Source organism: Gossypium arboreum, chromosome 9, assembly GCF_025698485.1.
Source record: "Gossypium arboreum isolate Shixiya-1 chromosome 9, ASM2569848v2, whole genome shotgun sequence".
NCBI classification, from domain to species: domain Eukaryota; kingdom Viridiplantae; phylum Streptophyta; class Magnoliopsida; order Malvales; family Malvaceae; genus Gossypium; species Gossypium arboreum.
In genome coordinates, this window is record NC_069078.1 from 66,909,334 (window position 1) to 66,937,023 (window position 27,690).

The 27,690-nt window shown below is 32.6% G+C and overlaps 2 protein-coding genes and 1 long non-coding RNA gene across 3 annotated transcripts; 1 reads left to right on the top strand and 2 right to left on the bottom strand.

The window, feature by feature from the left end:
- Positions 1-6,753: 6,753 nt before the first annotated feature.
- Positions 6,754-7,734, top strand: LOC128280572 (uncharacterized). Its single transcript, XR_008270667.1, has 2 exons — positions 6,754-6,893; positions 7,535-7,734. It is a non-coding gene; the product is annotated as an uncharacterized LOC128280572 (long non-coding RNA).
- Positions 7,735-22,702: 14,968 nt separating this feature from the next.
- Positions 22,703-25,424, bottom strand: LOC108452556 (uncharacterized). The gene is made up of 5 exons (XM_053019407.1): positions 25,323-25,424; positions 25,165-25,251; positions 24,247-24,307; positions 23,934-23,979; positions 22,703-23,096 (listed from the first exon to the last, which is right to left on the bottom strand). Exons 1-5 carry the CDS (start codon positions 25,407-25,409, stop codon positions 23,003-23,005), a joined length of 375 nt encoding a protein of 124 aa, XP_052875367.1. The 5' UTR covers positions 25,410-25,424; the 3' UTR covers positions 22,703-23,002.
- A 225-nt stretch (positions 25,425-25,649) lies between these two features.
- LOC128280464 (uncharacterized) lies at positions 25,650-27,674 on the bottom strand. Its single transcript, XM_053018613.1, has 3 exons — positions 26,928-27,674; positions 25,863-26,564; positions 25,650-25,739 (listed from the first exon to the last, which is right to left on the bottom strand). The coding sequence occupies exons 1-3, from the start codon at positions 27,672-27,674 to the stop codon at positions 25,650-25,652; spliced, it is 1,539 nt and encodes a 512-aa protein (XP_052874573.1).
- Positions 27,675-27,690: the final 16 nt, after the last annotated feature.

The window sequence follows — 27,690 nt, forward strand, 5'->3', positions numbered from 1 at the left end:
CACAAACTCTATAATTTGAGACATTCCAAGATTCAAAATGTGCACTACAAGAAAACAGACCTTTAGCGGCGCTTTTAGAGGCGTTTTAACAAAAAACGCCACTAAAAAAGAGCATTAGCGGCGCTTCCACAACAACGCCACTAAAAAACGAGCATTAGCGGCACTTATAAGGAAACACCGCTATATGTTGAGAATTAGCGGTGCTTATATGAGAAACGCCACTATAGCTTGACTATTAGCGGCGCCTTGGGGAAAACGCCGCAAAAAAATACACACAACGCCGTCTTTTTTGTAGCGATTTAGTGGCTTTAGCGGCGCTTGCTAAAAACGCCACTAATACTGACTTTTAGCGGCGTTTTTCAAAAAGCGCCAAAAGGTCGATCTATAGCGCTTTTTGAAAAACGCCGCTAAAGGTCGATATTAGTGGCGTTTTAGAAAGCGCCGCTAAGAGTATAATTTATTTTTATTGTATATTTAAATTCTTAAAAGAAAATAATGACACGTAGAATAATTTTAAAAGTAAAACATAGGAAAATATTTATTAAAAATGAAATAAATTAAAATATTATTATTTAAAATAATTTAAAAGTTTTTTATATATGACTAATTGTTTTTATATTTATATATTAATTTTTTTTTATATAATTGTAAAAGAGATAGTATTAATTTTAAAATATTGAATTAATTATCATTATAGTTTAGGGTTTATGATTTAGGGTATATGGTTCATGGTTTAAGGTGTAGGAGTTACTAATTTAAGGGTTACAATTATGTGGTTTAAGGTATTAATTTAGGGTTTAATAGTTAGAGTTTAAGATTTAAGTGTTAGGGGTTAATGAGTAGGGTTGGGTTAGGGGTTAGGGTTTAGGGGTTTAGGGTTTAGAGTTTATGGGTTTAAGGTTAGAGTTTAATTAGATATGTGTGTATTGTGATATTTAGGGTATTAATTTAGGGTTTAGGGTTTTAAGGGCAGATAGGGGATTAGAAGTTTAGGGTTTTGATTAATTATCATTTTTAATTTATATATTAAACGATTTCTTATATAATTGTAAAAGAGATATATAATATTTATCTTAATATATTAAAAGTATATATGATTATAGTTTAAATTATTAAAATTATAAACTTTATATATATATATTAAAAGGTTTAGGATTTAAGTGGTTTACTTGAAATTTGTTAAATTAATGATGAAATTTTATACAATCAATTGATGCTTTTTAAAAGATATATATGGATATAGGTACTATATTTACTTAATAACATTATAAACACATAGAAACCATAGAAATTAAAATATAAGGATTAAATATTAAGCATATTTAAAAGATAAAATTGAAAATTATCTACTTAGTAAAATGTAAAAAAAAGATTAGTATGTACGTACCATATATCGGAAGAGATATAAATCTTTTAAACTTTAATTCATAATATTAGGATTAAATTATAACTAATTATCATCATATTAACATTTATCATCATTAGTATTAATAATTAAAATCATTAATCTAAACAGTTAATTGAACGAAGAATTCAATTCAAATTAATTCTTCTACACTTAATTTATATAAGTGAAATTTAAACTTAAAATTTCAAAGTTATCATACAATATAGATATATTATTAACTATTGACTATCATAAGTAAATTATTATGGCTACCAAATTATAACAAATAAAAAAGAAGTAAAAAAAATAAGAGATTTGTGGCGTTTTTTAAAAAAATGCCGCAAAAAAACAGTATAGTTGAAAGAAAACGGCGTCGTTTTAGTTGGATAGAGTATTAGTGGCGTTTTGAAAAACGCCGCAACAGAAGTAAATGTACTGGAAGCGTCGTCGTTTTAGTTGAATATATAGGGTATTAGTGACGTTTTTATAGAAAACGCCACAAAAGACAGTTTAGTTTAAAGAAAACGACGTCGTTTTAGTATATGAGGGTATTAGTGGCACTTTCAAAAACGCCGCAAAATAATTCAAGTTTACAGTACACATCGTCGTTTTAGTTGAGTATATAGGGATTAGCGGCGTTTTTTAAATAAACAACGCAAAAAACATTAGTGCTTAACAGAAACGGCGTCGTTTTCTTCAGAGATTAGTGGCGCTCACCTGGAAACGCCGCAATAGATTGTTTTTAGCGGCGCTTTTCATAAGCGCCGCAAACGGTGAATTTTTTTTTCAAAACGGCGTCGTTTTCATTTCAGATGTTATGTCCTTCTTTCATGCTCGACAGTCTCAGCCTTCTCCCCCAAAACACCAAAATAGATTTCCCCTAATCCCTTAATTTCCCCCAAATCCCTAGGAATCTCAGTCGACCGACCACCTACTCATCGTCGTTCACCGTCATCTTTTCTGCGTCCCTTCGCCGTCGTCTCTTCTGCGTCCCTTCTCCGTCACTCTCTGCTTCCGCAATTAGTCAGTAAATTTCAGTACCCATTTGCTGCATGATTCTTGTTTCAAATGTAGTTGGATTTGCATTGTGTAAAGATGTCTTCCTTTTACTAAGACTCAGTTTTATTAGGACTATGCCCCGTGCTCTATTTGTTGTTTTAAATGGGTATGAGGCTTCTAGCACCTTTAGAGAACTAGAACTCAAGTTCTGTCTTGCCTTACCGCTAATAGTTGCTTCTAGTTTTTTGTTCCAAAAAAATATATATATATATATATATCCTGATCTAAACAAAGGCTTAAATTCCTACTTAGGAAGTTGGTAGACTATGACAATGTTTCTGCCTAAAATATCAGAGCGAGTTCATTACCTATAGACAAGTGAAGATTTAGTATGACAATTTATGTTTACTGAACAGAAATTTTTGCAACATGCATATGATAAGAAGCAAGATGGAAGGGCAGAAATTATAACTAAGTGAGGATAGATTTATTCAATAGGCTGAATTTGATTTGAGATAGTCAATGTTATTAGTTTGATGAAATCAGTAAAAGAGTGGACAAAGTATTACTTAAGAATTTAACTCTAATAAATGGGAATTACTTAGTCCTACAAGTAGAGAATTTGAAGTAGAGAAAAAGTAATTAGTGCGGGACAAAAATGTTTATTTGGAAATTCTAGTTAAATATTTTGCCATCCTATTTCTGGTTTTGTATATCATATGAATCTTATAGTTTGGGAGTGATAATTATATCTGTATTGGTTTTTCCTTGTTTCTTTGATTTTGTTATTGTGTGCTTGACTAATGAAGCTCCAACACGTAAGAAGTCAAAAATGAAAATGGAATGAATTACATATGAAGATGAATGCTGCAGACTGCGGATGTATATCTAAAAAACCATTAATAGATTATTATTTTTGTTGGTTGTTGTGAGTGAGTAACTGTGGGTTTGAAAAGATAGGGAGTTATAATAATAATGATCTCACTCACTTTTCATTGCCGTAAAAGGTGATGGAAGCTTTTATTATTATTATTAACAATGTTGAGTTTTAGGGCTCATTTGGTGCCTTTTGATGGGGTGTGCTAGTGGATTTGTGTGTATATATTTTGGTTAAAACTTTGAAGTTGATGATGTAATTGGGTGCTTTCTTTTTGGATACCGAAATATTGAGGAAGTTAAAATTATATAGTATTGTGATTTTGCACTTTATTCAGTTCTTTTAAGGCCATCTCTCTTGCTCTTGCCCTTCAAATAACACACATTACGTGGTTTGATTTTTTTATTCATAATGTCTGTCTTTTCTTCACGACTCCAGTAGCCCGGTAATAGAGGGTTTTAATAGAAATCTATATTTCAAAGTTGAAATGGTGCATGGCATTGTCATGCTAAAAATGCTTCTGTGATTATGATAATAGTGGAATAATGGAATAGTGTAATTGCGTATAATGTAATAGTGTAATAGTGGAATTTTTTGATTGGGCAGTATCGGACCAGCAATAGAAAAAAGAGCCGAAGCTTTCAACTGCTTTATCAGTTACCACTCAAGATCTATGAAAGAGAAAGAAAAACTACAAATACTACTCAAATACATAGAAAGGCTAGATAAGCAGAAGGTTAGTTAATCTTTTACTTTCTTTTTTTCATTCGTTTTTTAAATTACTATTCTTGTTTATTCTTAGATTAATTTTTAATGGATCATGCTTTTAACTTATTCTGTTTATCCTTGGATTATTTTTTAAATTTGCTTATGCTGTTTATCCTCAGAGACTTGTTATACTGTCGATGAACTGTTTGTCATTGTTTTCCTCTACAATACATAGATATAATAATACCCAAATTTACAAGTGATCAAGTACAGAACTTGTTATGCTATTATGCTATCGGCCTTGAGATTAATTCTGTAAAAAGGATCATTTCTGCTCAATTTGCAACCTTTTGATTTGTGATTTAATATTTCTATATTTCTATCACGATTTTTATTAAATTATTAAATATTATTGAAATATTCTCGTCCATTTTATCACAAATATTATCATTCTTTTATCATTTAAGTTAAATTTTTATTCAAAAGAAATCATAGCTTTTAAGCATAAACTTGTTGTTACCAAAAGAACAATGTTTACTTAAATTAATAAATGCAAATTAAAAGAAAGACTTAACAAGTTTAATGTCATTAATTTAAATATTTTATTTTATTTTTATGTTACCTAATTTTTAAATTAACAAATTAATAAATGCTAATTAAAAGAAAGACTTAACAATGTTTAAAATATTTTGTCTACTTTTATTTTATTTTTAAATTACCTAATTAAAGTAAATTGTATTTAAAGTTTTATTTTATTTTATTTTAATCAGGAAAAACTTTTGTCAAATTTTATTTTATTTTTAAATTACCTAATTAAATTAAATTGTATTTAAAGTTTTATTTTATTTTATTTTATTTTAATCAGGAAAAAACTTGTCTACTTTTATTTTATTTTTAAATTACCTAATTAAATTAAATTATATTTAAAGTTTTAATTTATTTTAATTTATTTTATTTTAATCACGAAAAAACTTTTGTCTACTTTTATTTTATTTTTAAATTACCTAAATAAATTAAATTGTATGTAAAGTTTTTTATTTTATTTTAATCACGAAAAAACTTGTAAATAATTAACCATGTGACTCAATAAAAATAATCATAATTGAGCACACATGATAGACATAATTTGTAACGCCTCAATTTTCGGGAATCCTGTGAATATTGGCATAGGTTTAATTATGTTAGTAGGCCTCTAGAAGGCCCAAGCTTAAGATAGAACCCGGCAATTTTAGTTAATTTTTGTTCCATAAGAAAAAGGGGGTGAAATTATGAAATAGGACCTATGTGAAAATGTTTGAAAATACTATAGGCTAAATTGAAGTGGCCAAATAAATAGGAGTGCAAAATAGGAGGATTTGCATGACAAACCTCCCATTTTACATGAAGTGGCCAGCCATCATGTTGTTGTAGACAAAATGTACACTTGATATCCATAATTTATGGTACAAATTGATACAAATTGATAATAGGTTGGTAAATGTTCCATGATAATGGGTTAGGTAAATGTTTCATGATGATGGGTTAGGTAAATGTTTCATGATAAGAATTTCATGTCTTTTGTATTAAAGAATTAAATGGATGAAATATGAAGTTTTATTAAAAGAAAAAGGGGTGAAAAGAACAAAGTTTTGTCCATCTTTGTTCATTATAGCTGAAAGTTAGAGAAGAGAAAGGAGAGGAGAAAGCTCTTGAGTATTCGGTCATTAGGAGGAGGAAAATTGAAGGTAAGTTCTTGGTACCTTGCTTCTATTTTGAGGTTCATGAGTTCTTCTTGATTCTACCTTAACTCTTGAAGTATATTTTGATTTTTAGTTGTGTTGTGAGCATTTAGTCATGAATTAAAATGAAGGAAATGGTTGTTGTTTCATGTTCTTTTGATGAAAAATGGAAGATAGGTGAAGTTGAGCCAAACAAATGAGCATGCATGTGCCTTAGATGCTAAGGGGAAAAATTGGCTAACATGTTGTGCTTTAAAATGATGAAATGAAGATTATACTTAAGTAAAATCATAGATATATGATGATTGATTGGTGATATACATGTTTAAATAACAAGCATGCAAGTTAGGTGTGAAAGAGTGAATTTGGTAATAAATCTGCTTGGGACAGCAGCAGTAATGTGACTTTGGAAAATCACCATAAATTGTGAGAGATGAATTAGAAGCTGAATAAATTATGTAATTAAAGCTTAATGAGTCTAGTTTCAAATGGAATAAACGAGAACATATTTTGAATTCTGTACAATAAGAAATTTGATTCGTAATGAAGAGTGGTCAGATTAGTCAAACAGAGAAACATGGGAAACTTTGAGAAAAATCTGTTATTGATTGGCTAAACCAAAAATTATGCAAATTTTATGGATAAAAGATATATGAGTCTGTTTTCAGGGAAAATTAACGGCACTTGATTTGGAGTTTCTTAGCTCCAGTTATAAATAATTTAGTGACTGTTGCTCAGGAAGACAGCTTGCAGTGAAATTATGATTATGTGGTAAACATTGACAAAAATTTGTTAATGAGTTGCTTATTGATTTCTTATAAGCTTACTATGATCTGTAGGTGTGGTTGGCCGAATATTGTAAGGGGTTAATACGTAGTTTGTATTTAAATAGTTAGATTAACGTGTTAGTAATCCAATTGTAGGCGGTTCGTGTGTGGATCTCGTCAAGATATCGTCATAAACAGTGTGTAATCGACACCTCTCATAGACTAGATTGGCAAAAGCGAAAAGCGAAATGCCGAAAAGTCGGTATTTTGGGAATTTGCGAGTGTGCGAATGCTCGTAAGATAGTTGGGTTTATATATTTGGTAATCTAAAGTAATAAACTGCAATACGCGCGATTTCATACATTTTGATAATTTGGGCTTAATGGGCCAAAGATCGGGTTCATGGGCCAACGGGCCCAATTCAGTAAGTATGCGCGGTAAGTATTCTGATAGTACGTAAATAGTTAGGATATGCATGAAAACCCTAAAAGTAGCTAAATTACTATAATACCCCTATGTATGGAAAATTACTGTTATACCCCTAAGGTGCAAAATTAGCGTTATACCCCTAGGGTTAATTTTGACTAAAAAGCATGACGATCTGATTCTGTATGATGTATGCGATGATTATATATCTGTTGCATGGGGACATGGGTTATATTATGGAGGAAGCGTTCTGGTGGCTATGCCACAAATATCTGATCTGGTGGCTCTGCCACATATATCTGTTTTGGTGGCTCTGCCACGATTATCTGTATCTGGTAACTCTGTCACATTATCTGTTCTGGCAGCCATGCTGCAAATTCTGTGGTGTGTAGCGGTTGGGTAGGTCGAGTTGTCTCCCCACACGGTGTAAGGTTGGTACGGGGGTGTATACGGTTGGATATGGTTGGGTTTCTGCACAAACATGTAATATCTGTTCTGTTCTGTTATGGGCCTATGGGCTTTATTCTGAATTCTGTTCTGGGCTAAGGCCAACTTACTCTATTTCTGTGGTTTGAGCTGATATAGGCTATGGTTGGGTTAATTTACACACTGAGTTTCCCCAAACTCATCCCTTTTATTTTCATCCACGCAGGTAATCCCCAACCATAGTGGGCTTGGAGTTGTGAGGGAATTCGGAGTGGCCACCCGTTCTGAAAGTTTGATTTTCTTTTGGTGAACTGGACATCCTTTTAATTACGTTTGAGGTTTTAAGCTTTTAAATGTAATAAGGCCGCTTATTTATTTTTGATGGTTTTTAATATGTATTACTAAGATAGGTAATACTTATTTTAACTGCTGAAATTGGATAGCTTTAGGGCGCGTTTTCAAAAACAACAGTTGATTTCAAAATAACACGACAACAAGCAAAGCTTCCGCAATGAAAGTATTTTCCAAAATTAATCACTTTTCCTAAAATGACTTAATCGAATCGGTTTCCTAGAAATATCCATGACATTAAGGTGTGGCAATGGCGGTATGCATGTCTAGGATTGGATCCGAAGGAGCTTGGTACTTAAGCAATCCGATGGACTCACCACCTCTTTTCCGGTTTCCTACGGTGCATGACTTCCATTCACTTTAACCCTTAATGAATTAATCTTTTGAACATCAAGTACGATTTTCGGACTTAGAATGGAAATTTTTTTACGTTTTTGATGTGGCATGCGGATCCGCCATAACTTCGGGCGGGTTTGGGGTGCTACATAATTCAAAATAAATAATTAACCCTAAACTTGTAAATTTATTCTAAAACCAATCACTTCCCTTGTGTTTTCCCATCAACACAATCACAATCCCATCAACTTAAATATATATCATATTTTACATAATTTACATAACTTACATAATACATAAATATATATCATATCTTACATAATTTACATAATTCGGATAACTTACATAATTTACATAACTTACATAAAACATAAAAATATATCATATCAAGACTTACATAATAAACAACTTACCTGTGTAATTTATTGTCAACTTTAGAATTCAAGAACTACGAAATGGATAGGAGTTGGATGAAATTGTCAAGGGTAAGCAACGCCTATCGAAATGGAGTACAAACTTTTCTGAATTTTGCATTTCAAAATGCAAGCCAAGAGAATAAGATTCTTTGCCCGTGTAAGAAGTGTGGCAACATCAATTGGCATACTCGTGAAGTTGTCTATGAACATCTAATTGTTGATGGCTTTATTCGGGGGTATAAAAAATGGATTTTCCATGGAGAGTGTACATCTAGTGGAACTTCTTCAACGATTAATCCGATTTATCCTGATACTGATTACCACCAGTATGTTAGACAAGATGACATAGAAGGTATGTTGCGGGATACATTTAATATGCACAGTCATGGTGATCAATCGTTTCCACCTGACTTTATTGCATCCGATTATTGTAATATTAGTGGAAATGTTTTTTGCGAAATGGGAACAAGTGCACCTGATGAGGAGCCAAATGAAGAAGCGGCGAAGTTCTACAATTTACTTAATGAAATGAACGAAGAACTTTATGAGGATCAAAATATTCTAAATTGTCCTTCTGCATTTGTTTATTTCACTTAAAATGTTTGGGAGGGTGGACTGGAAACTTTTTTACATTGCTGCTAGAGTTTCTGAGAGAGATGTTTCCTTTTGCAAAAATCCCCCAATCTTGTCAACATATGAAGAGACTAATAAAAGATTTGGATTTTGGGTACGATAAAATTCATAGTTGCCCAAATGACTGCATGTTGTACTGGGGTGATCAGAAGAACCAACAGTGTTGTAATGTTTGCGGCAAGTCTCGTTGGATGAATGGGAATACAGAAGATGTGAATGCGGATGAAGGTGGGGCACAGTTAAGAAAGAATCTAGTCAAGGTTTTGCAATTCTTTCCCCTAATACTAAGACTTCAAAGGCTTTTTATGTCGTCAAAGACGGCCGAATCTATGATGTGGCATAATGATCAACAGACCGATGATGGATTATTAAGACATCCTGCGGATTCTTTAGCTTGGAAATCATTTGACATGAAATTTTCAAGCTTTGCAAGCGATCCTCGAAATATGAGGCTTGGGCTAGCAGCTGACGGCTTTAATCCAATTAAAATCATGAGTACTTCGTACAGTACTTAGCCTGTGGTGCTTGTTCCTTACAATTTGCCTCCATAGATTTGCATGAAGCAATTTTCGTTTATTTTATCAATGATTATTCCTGGAGAGAAAGGTCCCGGAAATGATATTAACATCTATTTGCAGCCACTTATTGAAGAGCTAAAACAATTATGGTCGGGTGTTGAGACATATGCTATATTAAGAAAAGAGAACTTTTATTTACGTGCAGCTTTATTGTGGACAATTAATGATTTCTCGGCTTATGCTAATTTATCAGGTTGGAGTACTAAAGGACGTTATGCTTGTCCTTATTGTGCTGCGCAAACTTGTTCGAAGTGGTTGTACAATGGGAAGAAGTTCTCTTACATGGGCCATCGTCGGTGGTTAGATGGAAATCATAAATTTAGATTTTAGAGGACTCTATTTGACGGTACTGAAGAGTACACAGGAGCTCCTCAACAGACCGTTGGATCTGAAATCTTGTTTATGTTAAAAGATATCAACTTCAGTTATGGAAAGATGAATCAACCACCTAACACGCAATCAAAGAGAAGATCGAGGGATGAATCTGATGATGAATCTGACGAAGAGGATGATCCTAATGACACAGACTTGTGGAAAAAAAGAAGTATTTTCTTTTAGTTGCCTTATTGGGAGCATAACATTTTACGCCACAATCTTGATGCCATGCATATTGAGAAGAATGTCTGCGAGAACATAATTGGGACAATTTTGAATGTCGATGGAAAATCAAAAGACAATCTTCAGAGTCGACTTGATTTAGTTGACATGAGAATTCAGCGTGATCTTCATCCTCAAGTACTTCCGAATGGGAAATATCGGTTGCCGCCTTCTATTTTTTCAATGTCAAAAAAAGAGAAAGAGGTGTTTTGTATGGTGTTGAAGGATATAAAGGTCCCAGATGCATATGTGTCAAATATATCTCGATGTGTGAGTCTTAAAGATCGAAGATTATATTCATTAAAATCACATGATTACCACATCTTGATGCAAGATTTACTCCCAGTTGCTTTACGGTGCTGCATGTCAACAAATGTGGCGTCCTGTATAATTGAACTATCCAATATAATGAAAGCTATTTGTGGCAAAGTTTTGGATGTTAAAGAACTTAAGAAAGTACAGGATCGAGCTGCTTTGACTTTATGCAATTTGGAGAAGATCTTTCCACCTTCCTTCTTCACTATTATAGTGCACTTAATAATCTATCTCCCTCACGAAGCAATACTTGGTGGGCCGATTTTTTATCGATGGATGTATCCTATAGAAAGGTGCTAATTTATTTGTCAAGTATTTATTTATTCGCGTCTATACATTTAGTTACAACTTTTGATAAATATTGTATATCGTGTTTAGGTTCCTAAGCAAATTGAAATCTTATTGTCGCAATAAGCGTTATCTAGAAGGATCAATTGTTGAAGGCTACTTCGCATAAGAGTGCATGACATTCTGTTCTAGATATTTAGAAGATGTTGAAACACGATTGAATAGACCAAATAGAAATACTGGGCTCAATGATCTAACTTGGTCGAAACTTATTTATTCCAAAGTTATAGAGAACCAATCGGCAAATTTGAAATTGCAGAATTAGATGATATATCGTGGATACAAGCACATCGATATGTACTTTTTCACCACGATTTAGTTAAACCGTTACGCAAGTAAGTTCTAAAATTTCCTCACATATTCGTCGTTTTGATTTGTTTATCTTCTAACCAATTACACTTGTTTTTAACATAGTGAGTACAAACAAATTTTGAGATCTCGTGCACGCTCTCGAAGATTGCAACATCGAGAGATTAATAAGTTATTCACAGAATCTTTTCATGAATGGTTAAGTCAAACGGTATGTAACTAAAGTTAATAAGTTACATATAATCGTGAAATTTAGTTAATTATTCAATTTACTTTCGATTCAATAGGTTTGGAGTGGAAAGGACGTCAATGACAAAGTTAAATGGCTTTCCCAAGGTCTGAACAGAGTAATAAAAAATATAGTGCCTTCCTCATCAATGGATACAGATTTCATACAAAGTATCGTGAGAGAATGAGGAGAACTCAAAATTGTAGAGTTGTTGTTAATTCTTCAATTACAAGTTATGCTAGTGCTAGGGATGATGAATCGGTTGAGGTAATGTGGAGTATTACGGACTTCTTACCGACGTTATTGAGTTGGATTACTATGGCAGATGGAAAGTTGTCTTATTTCGGTGTGATTGGGCTGATGTTAATACTGCTCGAGGAATTAAAGAAGATTAATTTGGTTTTACAATGTTGAATTTCTCTCGCTTGATTCACACTGGACAACAATTGATGGACGAGCCATATGTATTTTCCTCTCAAGTGAAACAAGTTTTTTATTCGAAAGATCCAACTGATGAGGGTTAGTATGTTGTACTCCGGAACACCCCTAGAGACTTGTTTGACATGGGTAATGGAAGTAGAGATGACATCGTCGAAAGATCAGAAATATTACCTTTTCCAGAACAAAACTTAAATGAAAATATCCCTAGTACTACTACATAACATCAATGGGTTCGACATGATGTGGATGAAGATATTTACGAATAATGATGTAGTAAGATTTTACGATTTTTTAATTATATGTAATATTATAATTTTAATCTTTGTCATGTTATATAATTTAACTATTTTATATGTACTACTATTGTTGTAATTTGTTACTAAAACTTTAACTATTTTATGTGTATTGCAGGAAAAATGCGTAGAAGAAGATTACGAGATTTAAGTCTTGTCCAGAATATTCCAAATTCAGAAGAAGGAAATAGTGAACAGCAGACAGTTGTTGGATCTTCTAATGTGCCGGAGACACTTGATGAGCCTGAAGAATTTCAAAGTAATGTTATGTTCATTTTACATGTGTTGACTTTTATTATTGAATTATTTGTCAATTTTAATATAATAATAGTATATTATTTTTCAGCTAAAAGTGGTGGGACGCGCAGAGTTCGAGGACGTACACTGCTTAGAGATTTATACGACATAGATCCTGTCGAGCGTGTTAAAGTAAGTAGAAATACTCATGGTCAGCCTGTTGGATCTAAAGCTCGACTTTTAGCAGGCTATTTGGGCATTTTAGCACGAAATGCAAATATGTTGCCCATCAACTACGAATCATAGCATCACATGACTGATAGCAACAAAAATCAGGCTCTCGCTAATATTAAGGTAACAAAATGTGAATGTAATTTATAATACTTTGGTTTAAGTTTCATTTATATTTACATTCTAAACTTGTGTTTTTTTAGGAGAGATTTGCTTTAGAAGTCTCCGATGATTAAATCAAGAAGGCATTAGGTAAAAGATGGAGAGACAATAAAAGCACTTTAAAGAAACAATATTTTAAGAAAGACATAAGCCTCGAGGAAAAATTGAGAAATGTCCCGCCGGGAATACTGAGATATCAATGGGAAGATGCGGTTAGATTTTGGAATTCAAAGAAAGGAGAGGTATTGCGTATTTCCAAACTCTTATATATAGTGTTTACTATATACTTAATAATAAATTTATTATGTAGGACCGTGAGCGAGTTGGAACAAGCGTGAGCAAAAACAAAAATTCACGCATTACGGCAAGGTTAGAAGTTTTGCTTCAGAATGAGGCAGAGGTATTATGAATTTATTAATTCTTTCAAATATTAATAACTTTCTATTATTAAATAATATTTTTACTACTATATTGTAAGAAGTCAAATCCGGATAAAAAGTTAGACGCCTTCAGCTTTTTGAGATTACGCATAAGAAGAAAGATGCATCTCCTATGACATCCGAAGCTGGAGAAATTATGGTATATTTACTTAATAATATTTGATTTATTCTAAATATTTATAATCTTTAATTATAATTGTTTAATTCAATTCATCATTAGTAGTTTTATATAATGTTAAGTTATGTTGCATTCCTTTTTATTATATATTTCGTTTCTAACTCTTTAATTGATTTTTTAGGAGAAACTATAGAAGAAGAAGCCAGAATATGAAGCGATTGATTCGACTGATAGTTCTGTTAATCTTGAGAACATTGATAACAGAATTATCACTGAAGTTTTGGGTCCTAAAAGGTACGGTCGGGTTCGATTTCAAGGATCTGGTGTTACCCCGACCCAATATTTTGGATCCGGCTCCCAGCAATACATGCCTTCCGGAAGTCAAGCTCAAGCTAAAGTTCAGAGGTTAAGAGACTAGATAGCTCAGATTCAAGCGAACACAGTTGAGCAAATTGCCGAGGTTCAACGAAAATATGAAGAACTCCAGCAACAACTTAGAGAGGAGGCAGTAGAGAGGGAGGCAGCGGCAGCAGCGAGAGAGGCAAAGGCACGAGCGATGGTAGCAGAGCAGAGCAAAAAGTACGATGACCTCCAGCAGATGATGCAGATGTTTCAGCAATCGCAAAAGCCGCCATCTTAGACATTAGTTTTCTCATTGTAAGAATGTTTTTAACTTTGTCACGTTTTACATTATTGTAAGAATATTTTAAATTATACTTTATTTATTAATTATATCATATATCTTTAGTTAAATTTGAAGTATCATTTCGAATTAATATTTTTGGTTGTATTTTTTATGCTAAATTTACTGTTTTTGGCTACATTTTATACTATATTTGTTGTATTTGGTTGGATTTTAATGCAGGAAGGACTGGATATTGGTGAAAAAAATATTGCAAATCTGCCAAAATTAGCGGCGTTTGTTAAAAAGCGCGCTAAAAGTGATGGCTTTTAGCGGCGCTTTTTAACAAACGCCGCTAAAAGCCATCACTTTTAGCGGCGTTTTTTTCAATAAACGCCACAAATTTTTGTGGCGTTACCTATAGCGGCGTTTTTTGCAGCGTTTTAAAAAGTGCTTAAAAGCGCCGCTAAAGGCTAAAAAAAAACGCCGCTAAAGGTCTGTTTTCTTGTAGTGGTGGTTGAAAAGACATTTGTTATTCTAAAAAAATATTTCTCATATTAACATCATCTTAGTATAGTATATATATAAAAATAAGATGGGATCACAGTAGCATATTGCATATTTCATAACTTCAATCATAGGTGGAATTGAGATGATCCATGCGTCGAAAAGTATATGGAAGAAGGAGATCTTGATAATCTTAATGATGTAGATTCAAATTCAAATAATGATAAGAAGCATATTTTAAATATTAAAGAGGACAACAAATATGTATTAAAACAATTAGATAAAATTGTATATGATGTTTATTTTTCTTGTTATTTTTGTTAATAATTGTATTATTAACTACATTTTAGCCTAACATAATACATATGATTATTTAATTTTATTACTTCTTTAGAATTATTTTTCTAATAGTAATATTTTTATAATAATCAATATTTTTAAGAGTATAAATTATGGATCTATATAACTACAATTTGTACTACCAAACATGACACAAGAAATTACAATATAATTTCACTCTGTTGACCAAACATGTCTAAGAAATTATAATTCTTTGTAATTACAAGAGTGTAATCACACTTTCATTCAATTACTTCGTGTTGTTAAAATGGACCCCAAATATTCTTTATTTTATGTCTATAGTAATACATATGTAACAGTTAATAAATAATTTTTTTCTTATATTATTACACTAATAACCAAACGAGATATAAATGACTTAAGCCCATCCAATCACTCAATTATTAGAACCAAGATATTATACATTTAGAATGAGTTCACCGTCCCAACTCATTCTCTTTTGTCTTTTTAAACTCATTCCCATCCTTTTGGTACAAGGAAATTCAATTATCTTTTGTTGTTAGTGAAGGAAATAAGGTAACGGAATGAATTGCAAAAAATGCTACAACTAAGTGTAATCTTAATGACTGAATATTGAGCCTCGAACGAACTTTGTCGCTTCTTACTTACAAGGTTTTCCTACGCAAATCTGCCATGATCGTCATGGGCGTGACTTTATTGCAGTTGATGAAATTATTTAGAATAAATTATTTGTATTAACTATATGAAAATAGTATGCTCTTGTGGCATGTTTTCTATGCTTTTGTGGTACGTTTTCTTTGTCTTTTTACTTTGTCATTTTTCTAGCTGTGTTCCTAACAGGGTGTGACTCAATTTGTTTGGGTTTCAGCGGAGTGCTTGTGGATTGAACGACATCCTTATGGAGACGAATTTGGCAAATCTCAAGATTAGCGATGGTGAGGAGGAGGCCCGGTGTCACATTCTAAAAATCGGATTAATAGAATCATAATTGTGAATCAGGAGTGATCACATCCCGGTTTTAAGATTATCTTTGTGCAGTTGATAAAAACATGAATTATTAGTTAGATGGTTAAGTGTTAGTGAAATTGTTCTTGAAATTTAAGTTTGAATCTCTTCCCTTGTACTATTTTTTTATTATTTTGTAAATTTTGCTTCAAATCTTAGTATACGTCTTGTTTAAAAATTAGTGATAAAGAGTAAGTGAAGTTATCCTTGTAATTTTTTTTCTTTTAAGCATGTGTCGTCCACCCTAGCAAGTTATCAAATTTCAGTTTATCTCAACTCTAAAAATTTGATTAACTTGAATATTCAAATATTTTTAAAAATAATTTTAAAAATAATAATTTAAAATGTTTTATAATATTAAAATATTATATTTAAAATTTAAAAATATATTTAAAATTTAAAATTAATATTATAAAATATTTAAAATATTATAAAATAAATAATAAAGAAATAAAGAAAAACAAATAAAAAACTGAAAGTAAATAAAGAAAACAAATAAAAAAGAAGAAGGACAAAATGAAAAACAAATAAAAAATAAGAAAAATGATAGGCAACAGAATAGGAGCATAATAGAGTTGGTGGTGCCAAATTATTGGCTCCACCAGAAAAAAGGTAAAATTGTTTAAAGCTTCTTTTCTCTATTTTTTAAAATTATAGTATTTTTTAGTATCTATACAAGTAGAGTCATTTTACATGTTCTATTAAAAATTGATTTTTTATCTAAATTATTACATAGTATGTTGGTAGTGCCAAATATTTTGATTTCATTACTTTTACTGAAGATTTTGAGTTATTTTTATATTTTATCAAAAAATAGCTCATTTAAATAATTAATTATTTTTTGGGGTTAGTTTTATTTTTATTTAAAAACTCAAAATGGCTATCAGTTGCTTTTAAAGATTAGACTAAATTTTTGTTAAGAGTTTTTTTTCTTTTTTTTCCTCTCTTTGTCGTCCCCTTCATTTTTTTTTCTCGTCCTTCTTCAATTTTCTCAACCATAATTTCAACCTAAAGCACTAGTTTTTATTTTCTGTTTATGTCGTCCCTTTGCCTATCACTTCTCTACTTTATTTGGTTGAATCCTTACCTTTTTAATATCAATATTTTATTTATAAGTTGTTGTCATTTTTTATTCTTCATTGTTGTCCATTTCTCTTCTCTCGTTGTTACACATTAAAGTTTTTGTTGCTCTCATAACTTCTATATTGTAGCCAAATTTAAGTCTCATCTTATCATATTTATTTCTCTTATCTCGTTGTTACACATTAAAGCTTTTGTTGCTCTCATAACTTCTATATTGTAGCCAAATTTAAGTCTAATCTTATCATATTTATTTCTCTTATTTTGCTTTTGATTTTGTACATATTCTCACCTCTTGGTGGAAACCTCTTAACATGATTAGTAAACATTCATTTTCATTGATCAAATGTTAACACAGGTCTTCAAATCGGTGTAGTATCAGTTGATCCATTCAATTAGATTTCATTTTCCTTCTTGATCTCTGTTGGCCGAATGCCATAGAGGTTTCATTGGCTGATTTTAATCAATTTGTTGAATGTTTATCATGTCCAAGTTGTAGATTAGGAAGGAATCAAGACGAATCCGAGTTATAGTGGTGTTCAGTCAATTGTTAGTGTTCTACGAATTGTAATTGAGGTGTGAGATTTAAATCAATTGTGAATGATGTATATGTGTGTACTATTTTGCATGTTGGCTAACTATTGTTGTTGTACCAAATACTTGTCGTCGATCAACCTCCAAGTAGTTACTACTAGTTACTTTCGTTAGTGACTTGTTATTTAGTTTGCTTTAATTTTGTTGCTCAACCTTGCACCGTTTGCCATCTAAATGTGTTGCCTACTGTTTGGGTGTCGATTAGCTTCAATTTCTTGTTGTTTTAGCCTGTTGTGTGTTTGTCGATCAATCCTTAATTATAGTCGTCAATTGCCTATGTACATGCCCACTGTTCTGCTTCATTAAATGCATGTTAAACATGTTATTTTCTGTCTCTTGTTTGCATGCCTATAAAGCATATCACTGTTATGATTATTGATCGCGTGATTATGACATGTTTTCGTATCGTATCTGATTCTACTATTCTGATATAACGACATTACGCATTGCACTGGAGTTTGGGTTGATCAGAGACAGAGGAGATTTGTTGAGCTCTGGCGGTATATCTGCAATTACTAGAGTTCTGGCAGTAAATTTGCAATTTTGGAGTTCTGGCGATTTGTTTGCATACTATTCTAGCGGTTCGTCGGTAACACTGTTCTAATGGTTTATCCACGCAATCTGACTGGCAGCATAGTTTCAATTATTTTCTGTTAGTTTAACCACAATAAGCTACAGCTCCTTTTGATATGATGCGTATGGTTGGATATAGTGTGTAGCGGATGGATGAGTAGGAAAACAACATTGAAATTCATGTACTTCTGTTCAAATTTTGTGATTTCATGTACTTTAACGATACGGTGATTGGTGATATTGTTGTATCTGTTATTTATGAGAACACAAATGATTTTATGGTCTTGGGTACACTGTTTATTTTTTACTGATCTCATACTGAGTTTCCTAGCTCATCCCATTAGTTTAACATCTTTCAGGTAATTTGCAAGGATAGGGCTCGGATTCAGCATTCGAAGGTTTCATCTCGATTTTTAATAAATAAGTGTTAAATTTTATAATTTTATTTTATTCGAGTTTGTAATAATTTATTTTACGAATTGTGACATAGGTATTGTTATATGGATATTTTATTATTTGCATGCATTGTGACCAAAACTAGATAAATTAAATAACTGAATAACAAACTAATAATTGATCTTTAAAACTTAGGAATGATGGGTTCCATTAATAAATTATAAACTTTAGATTTTCTACTGTAAAATTGGGTTTTGAAACTTTGAATAACAAATTAATGATTAAATATGTTTCCAAATTTAATAAGAGATTTTGTTTAATTGATCTTGATTAAATTCAATATAAATTAATGATTTTATAAATTCAAGTAAAGTCACACTTCTTTTTTGTAAAATAAGCAATTGATTTTAAGAAAATAAAATTTTTCGAAAAGCCTAATTATTTTATTAGGTCATTTTAATAGTCAATGTGACTTTCAAAATCTGGTCAAAATTTCGAGGTCGGGTTAGGGAGGTTACATCTAGGATGTGGATATAGGGAAGGAATGTGATATCTCTTCCGATTTATGCCTAGTGTGGTGCAATTTCAGGCAATGAGGAGTACTTTAAGCGAATCTTTGGCACTCTCTTGAGGGTGTGGTCATTTCAAATTTAGGTGAAAAAAAGTTTTTGTTTAAGTTTTTTTATGAGATTGATATTAACAGGATTGTTTATGGGACGCTAGTGGAGCTTTAATAATCATTTATTAATGTTTCTCAACCGGAAGAAAAGTAAGGATCTGTTGCAAGTTCCGCTCTTTTTGCAAATTTTTTGGTATAAGTACACAATCTTCCTTCGGGACTAATGTCGCAGGCAATGGTGCATCAGTTTTGGTAAATTTGTGGGGGCTGTCCTAGATTATGATGCCAAGTCCATGAGTCAGGGTGTTAAAGGGTATATGCATATTAAGGTGCGCCTTGAAGTTCGTTGCCCCGTGAAACGAAGGAAGAAGATTGCTCTCCTAAAGGATTCTTATGTCTATGCGCGGTTCTATTACGAGAAATAATCTCTTTTCTACTTCCTTTGTGGCTGGCTTGGCCATGGTGAAAGTTTCTGCCTGCATCGAATTACAATAGGTAAGCAGGAGGTGGCTTTCGGTTGGGACGTTGCTCTTTGGGCTACCCCTAAGTGGGTTGCCCCGCCCCCGCTCATTAGGGACTGCAATGTAGCAAAAGGTGTTTGGGAAGCTTTTAATGTCAAGTGGCTTTCTGAACAGAATAATATCAGTTTTTCAGATTGGTTATTATCTATTTTTTTCTCATAATGAGGTTGATTCTTGCAAGCTAGTTGTTATATGTTGGGCTTTATGACACTCAAGAAATAAGGGGATTCATGAGCATAAATGGGACACGGTTAACGACATTGGTATGTTTGTAAGAGCATTCATGCTAGAGTGTACCTGTGAATATCGAGAGGGTTGTGTCTCGGTGGAAACCTCCTGATGCCTCTTTTGTCAAGATTAACTTTGATGCAGGCTTTGGAGGTTCTGAAAAATTGGTCAGCACAGGGGTTATACTTATACGAGATAATGAAGGTAGGAATTTGGGTGCATGCTGCCATACCAATAAATATATTCCTAATGCTTTTGTTGCGGAGGCGTTAGCTGGTGTTCAGGCCCTACAGTTTGCTGCCAATTTGGGTTTCACTTATGTCATTCTTGAGGGTGATGCCCGATCTGTTCTTTCTCGACTGGCTGTCGGAGGGGATGATAGATCAGATGTTCGCTCATATCCAAGACGCAAGGTTATTGATGAATTCGCTTCATTCATGTAGAGTTCGTCATATTTACGGAGAATGTAATCAGCCTGCTCATTTACTCACGATTGAAGGCTTCGCCAGAGGTGATTCTTTATATTGTGGATCGAAGAAGCTCCCGGCCAGGTGCAAACAGCGTCGACGACGGATTGCATGTGGCTTAATCGGTCGGCTTCATGAATTTGTAACCGTTGAATGGTGAATATCGGGTAGCGTCTTCTATTTTTCGAACTTCCAACAGCTCCAAATGGTTTGGTTCGCCCCGATGTGATTGAAACCCCAGGTGCTTGTTTGTTTTCTGGTGATGTTTGGGGTTTCGTTTTTGCTTTCATTTCACTCTTTGGCGAAGTGTAAAGATAAGCTAACTCATGTACATCGACACGGACACGTAATACGAGGACGACACTATATAGATATAGTAATACAGTAATTTTTAAAAATTGAGAACATAGATATGGCATAATACTACAATAAAAATATTTTTAAAATTTTTATATATTTTTATCTTAAAATAATCAATGTAAATAAAAATATTGATATTTTTCATTAATATATAATCAATTCTTTTCCGTTAAACTCTCTTATCATTACATAAAATATGACAAAACATAATAATACATTTTTCAAATTCATTATACAAAACATGTCGTATCAAATTTAAATTTGGGTCACACATATATTTATTAATTTATAATTAAAATTAATTTTTTAAAATATTTTAATCTAATAAATACATTAACTAGACAAATATTATATATATTCTTATTATAATGGGTCTCACATATTTTTATTATACTTTAACTATTTTTATACTACTTTATTTTTTTTTTTTTTTTGAAGATTCTTACCCCATTATAACTAGACAAGTACATTAGCTACTTTTTTTTTCATTTCTGACTACTTTTTTTCATTTTTACGCAAGACACTCATTTACCCCTTCTTTTCTTTCTCATTTACCCTTTTTTTTTCTTCCTTATTTATTGCATTTACCTTTGTCTTCTGCCTTTCTTTTTTGCAAAACCTTCCTCTATAAAGTCTCCATCATCATCATCATCTTCATATAAGCGAATACACAAAGGTCCAGAAAACTGCACCACGGCTCCAAAGAAGACAAATATGTTAAAAGTTCCATAAATTATCACAATTAAATGTTAAAGTTCTTCTTTTTATCGGTTTACTAAAGTTCTCCGTGTATATGGTTTTTTTTCGTTTTTGATCCAGGCCAAAAGAAAGTCTAATGATGTCCCTTTTTTGACACACTTTGAGATGTGTCGAGTATGTATCCAGATGTGTCAGTGGCGTATCCGTGTCAGATACCAGTACGACACTAATATGAAAGGGTTTTTCCCGTATCGATGCTTCATAACTAGCTGGTTTAATGGTTTACAGCTAACTTGTATACTTAATTTTATTTCTATCAATAAAATATGGCGTTTCAATTTTTACAATTTACACATTAAATAAAATAATTGAAATAATAGAATCCTTTTGAAATAATTAATTAATTAATATTGAATATACTAAATTGTTGTTCATTTAAAATTGGATTGAATAAGTATAATTTATAATAATAATAACAAATATGCTGACCGCTTCAATAGAGGTGTTCATGAGTCAGGCCGGGTCAAGTTCGAGCTGGGCCGGGCCTAAAAAATAGTTCTAAAATTTTATTCAAGCCCGACCCGAATAAAAATACTAAAATTCAGACCTGGCCAGGCCGCCCGTATTAATTTTTTATATTATTTTATATTATTTTTAAATGTATATAATAACTCAAAAATATTAAAAACATCAAAATAAATATTTCCCAACAAATTAAAATAAATTTTAAAAAATATGTAGACTTAAATAACACTAAGATAGATGCAACTTAGCAAGCAAATGCCTCTAAAATAATAAAAAAAAAAGTAACAAATGCCTTTAAAATAATAACAAAATTTATAATAAAATAAGTTTTATACAATATCCAAACAATAACAACAAAATAGTAGCAACATAATAGTAAAATGGTAGTAAAATAGGGAGAAAACAATAATAAAATAACATTCAAAAATTTAAAAAAATACAGATTTTTTTGTCCTTTAGTGAATTCGGGTCGAGTCGGGCCGAGCCCGGGCTAAAAATACATTACCTGAGGCCCAGCTCATTTTTTAAACGGGCCTTATTTTTTTTGTCCAAGCCTATTTTTCGGGCTTATATTTTTGCCCAAATTCTCCCACATTTCAGGCCGGCCTTCGAATTGAGCCGGGTAGCTCGGCCCATAAACACCTCTACGCTTCAATCAAGATAACAGTTTTTATAACGGTTTTATTTTTTTTACTGTGACATATGGTAGACATAATTTAATAATCAAAAGAAATTTTTTATATACTAACTAAATGAAAACATAGATTTTTTATTTTTTTATAATTTCGAGAGTTTTTAACACATTTAAACCAAATAATTAATAGATCTAATACACAAGCCATATCTAAAAATTTACTACCATCATCTCTCTAATATTTATTATTTACTAAAAATAAAATAATTTACACACTTCTTTATAAACACACTCCACCAAAACATATATAATTCATATAAATTACTAATAATATGATGTACAATATTCATGATAAGAACCTAGAGTTTGAGGAGCTTCTCTCACAGTACTAACTTCCCTAAACGGCGCCGTACCGCCTCAAGCGGGACTTCAAAGCTTATATATACATGAGCCAGACTTGTGTAGTTAAAAGCTTTGATCGTATTAAGCATATACTCATATATATAATATTATGCAAAGGGATTCCCTCCAAAAGAAGATGATGACCTGTGGATTGCAGGGGTGGAGAATTCGCCACCAGGGTGCTGATTGGTGTTTAATGTGCTGAAATGTCACACCAAAATTTTCATTAAATTTCCATCAAATAAATCTTATGGATGTACTGGGATCGAAATGTAACCCTAGTCACGAGCAACACCACCTTCCAAAATGTTAGGGTTTAATGTTTAGGTTAGTTGGTTTACATAATCACTTACAATGATTTTGAGTTTTGGAATTTCTCATCTCATGTATTTTTAAAAGTATTTATAGCTCGAACTAAAATTGAGCAATTTTTTTTTCCTTTTAATTTTCTTGCTCAAACGTAGTTTGGACTAAGTGAGTCCCAAGCCATAAGCTTGGTTTATGTAATTATTGGTAAAACTACCATGGAGACCCCTAAAAGTTAAATTGCATTCTTTTCTTTTTACTCAAAAATAGATAAATTAATTTATATATGTTAGATTAAAAGTAATTTCTTATTCTATTAAAATTCTATTTATTTCTACTATTAAAAATTAGTCTAGTTGGTAATGAGCATGAGATGTATGTCTCACATCATATGTATTTTTCTAGTTATTCCACCAGCTATACCAATTTTAATAATATAAATAAATAAAATTTTTAATAATCTAACATATAAAGACTAATTTATCCATTTTCGTACAATCTTACTCTTTTATTTGAAATGATAATTCAATCGAGTAGTATAAAGAAAAGTACTACCGGGAACAAAGCAATTTCATCCAAATGTGCTAAATTTTATAAATTTTCTCTACATTAATAAATAATGTAACCAATCACTATTATAGTTCATTCAGTTTCAGCGTTGCCATGTCACAATCAAAGGGAACCCAACAAAAGAAATTACAGCTCATTATTAAGGATGAAAAATGAAGTTACCTTGCAGGTTGCGGGTTGTTAGGTAATTGTTGCCCTATATATGAACCTGAGGATCGTTTAAGTATATTAAAAACAGTACACTTAAACGAAATTGGATTAATAACTAAAACATCACATGACATAAAATAATATCAACATAATATGAATATACGAATATTTAAAAAATTAAATAATATGAAGTAATAACGCATCAAAATTTACATAAATATAAAATATTTTAAGCGCACAACAAAAGACTCGACATGATATGGATATAAAATTGTCTGGTCTACTAGAATGATAAGAAAGATATAAAGAAAGATTGGAAACTTACTTGAAGACATTCCTGAAGGGCTTGATAATGATTGGAAAAGTACTGTCCCGTAAGGTGATGACTGCTGTGGCAACCATTGAACAGAAGGGGAATCAATGGGTTGAGATCCATGCAAAGAAGACACGGAAGGTGACTGTAACATACAACTCAAATTAGCATGGTGAATATATTCAACCGCACAATGACCTTTTCTTAGATCATTGATGATATCTCCAGCAAGAAAAAGGCACATGCTTTTGGTTGCATTGCATTTATTGGTTTTGGACATAATGGATTCTATCGTGGTCAATTGCAATAAATATTGGAGGCAGAAAGAGTCGAAACCGCAAAAATAGTCTCTAACATCGTTCCCTACCAGATGTTTAAGCTACCTAGCAGCCACTTTAAACGCCAACATGAATCTCCCTCTTGTAATTTATGTTCATTAACTAGCAAAATTTCTTTAGCAGGCTTGATTCTCCTAGCATCACAATTCAGCAAATTAATTATGTATGAAAGACACACTATGTTACTCGGATTCAGGTATTGCTAAATATATGTCCGACATGGATATTTTCTGTTTTTCTAAGTTTTTCTATATATTTGGAGGATCATATCTTTACACCCATGTACAGATATATGTTAAATACGCGGTCATAAAAAATTTTGAGTGACTCCCAACATAGAAAACAGCAGGCCCAATTCATCATCAAATTAAAGACAAGAACTTTTTGACAGGGTGCACAAGTGATTAAGATTGTAAGAAACAATAAATAAGTTCCATAAACAATACAAATACAACCAGAAATAGCTTTCTGAAAATGGACAAAAATAATAATATAGATAAGTAAACAACAGTCTCAGTGAATGAAAACCTCTAGGCTCTAGTCACAAGTTAGATGATCATTAGAACAACTAAAGAGGAATTTAGATGTGTACCATTGAGGATTGAAGATGTGTCCCGTTCGCATTCTTAAGATCAAATGTGTTTGCTTGATTTGCTGGTTGATACACTGTTGGCACTTTCTGTATGAGAAAACACAGATTAGGATTAGAAACTCATTATGAAAAGAGTATCTTATTCTGAGAAGAATTACCACTGCATAACCCATGACATGGGCTTGAAGTACTTGCCACCCAGGGGATTGTACTGAAGCTGGTGAATACCGCAAGCCTTGCCCCATGACATGGGCTCGAACTGCTTGCCACCCAGGGGATTGTACAGGTGCCAGTGAATACTGCAAGCCAGGCCCCGTGACATGGGCATGAAGTGCTTGCCACCCCGGGGATTGTGCAGGAGCTGATGAATGGGTTGCTACAAAAAGGTGCTGGAGAACATTCAGAATACTAATTAGATACTGATAAAAGAATACAGGTCTTCTCTTTATTTTTCTGAATAGATGCAAATGTACAAGAAAGGAACTTCAGTTTACCTGAGGAATTTCTTTTCTTCCACTAGATTTCTGCTCTAAAGGACCAGAATCTGGCATGAGTGAAGGACCAGTCCCCTGATCCTGCAAATAGATAACATACAGAAAAATTCAAGAATAAGAACGAAACACATTAACATCATTTCTGTCCTTTATTATGCATGGAATGATTTCAAATGTAAATGAACAGATAAAACTTTAATTTACCGCTTGCAATTCCTTTTTCCCACCCAACTGATGCGCTGAAGGAAGAGACTCAGTTGCAACTCCAGAGCTGGCCTGAGGAATATGCTGTGGGACAAATTGAGATGATTGCACAGTTAGACTGCTTGAGGGCATAGAGGAAGTAGATTGAAGGGCAGTATCTGGAAATACAGAGCACTGAGGATGTGGGATGTCTTTATATTGTTTCGTCTGATTAGTGCCGCTAGAGGTACCACCTTCGCTAATGGTCAATGATGATAAGGAACTCACTGTGGAAGCTCTTGGACTGAGAAAAGTGGAAGTAGGGGATGAAGTCGATGCATTGCTTAGGTGTGTAGCCGGAGATACACCACTACTGCTAGGAGTCCTAGGCAACTTACCCGTAGTCGGTTCCTTTGATTGAACGTCCATAGGTTTAGCTGCAGGAACTACAGAGTCCAGGTTTTTTGCATTTGAAGCAGCCTTTGATTGATTTCTCGGAGTACGACAGCCAATGGTCGAAGGATTATTAGAAGATGATGAACTTGCTGGTTTTGAAATAGACTGACTACTGGGTTTTGTTGATTGTTTTGAAGCTGGCTCAGGGTCAGAACTGATACTATATGCGCTTCCTAATGTGTGTTTTTCATTTCCCATAGAATCCAGGTTTCTAGGTTTAGTAGAATGTTCATCAGTGTGTCTTGGCTTAGTAGTAGTTTCGGTCCTCTGCAATGAACATTTTTATTGGAATAAGACATTCCAGAAAATTGTAGAAAGATGCTAATAAACCATTTCTAACACATATCACAACGCAAACCATGAGGATTCATCCATTTATACAACCTATAGTTGAAAATACGAAGATGAAGAACTTAAAAGACTAAATTCATAGCATACTTACAGAAAAACCATGATACAAACTTAGAAAATACTAGGTAAACACTAAAAACAAAAGAAATTGCATCAGGGCATTCAAAATGTCAAGAAGTTTAAAATGAAAAGTATAATAACAGAAGAACAACATATAACTTCTACCCCAACTGTTAAGCATAATGTACAAGCCAAGTACATGGTTTAAGAGAGACTTACTTGCATAGAACTAGGACTATCAGAAGGCCTACCACCATCTTCTTTAAGAGCTTCTCTTAGTCGCAGAGTTGGGATTCTATCTAATATATCCCGAAGAGAACGAACCTCTCGTGGCCTGGATGAATCTAGTGCAATTTGCTGATTTGAGAGCTTTCTCTGCATATTGTATGTCTCTGTAGTTTCAGATATATCGTCACGAAATCTATCATCCACCACCTCGAAGTATGTAGAAATTCTCTTGCGATCAACATGCTTTTGAGATTCTTTACCATTTCCATTTTTTCTTCTTTCCCCATAATTGTTTCCTGAATCCCTTTCATCACTTGCTCCACTAAATCCAGATCTCTCAGTGCTGCGTTTTTCATAGGTATCTGAAGAAAGCATTTTATGAAGGACACTGCGATCACCATGTTTCTGAGATTCTTTAACATTTCCAATATTTCTCCTTTCACCATAACCATTTCCTGAATCTCTTTCATCACTGCTTCCACTAAATCCAGATTTCTCAACACTGCGTTGTTCAAAGATTTCAGAAGAAAGCATTCTGTGAAGGCCACTGTGACCACCATGTTTTTCAGATTCTTTACCATTTCCATTATTTCTTCTTTTCCCATAACTGCTTCCTGAATCTCTTTCATCACTTCTTCCAGAAAATCCAGATCTCTCAACGCTGCGTTGTTCAAAGATTTCTGAAGGAAGTACTCTGTGAAGGCCACTGCTAGGAGTAAAAGAATCTTCCCTGTCCATCTATGCAATATGTCAG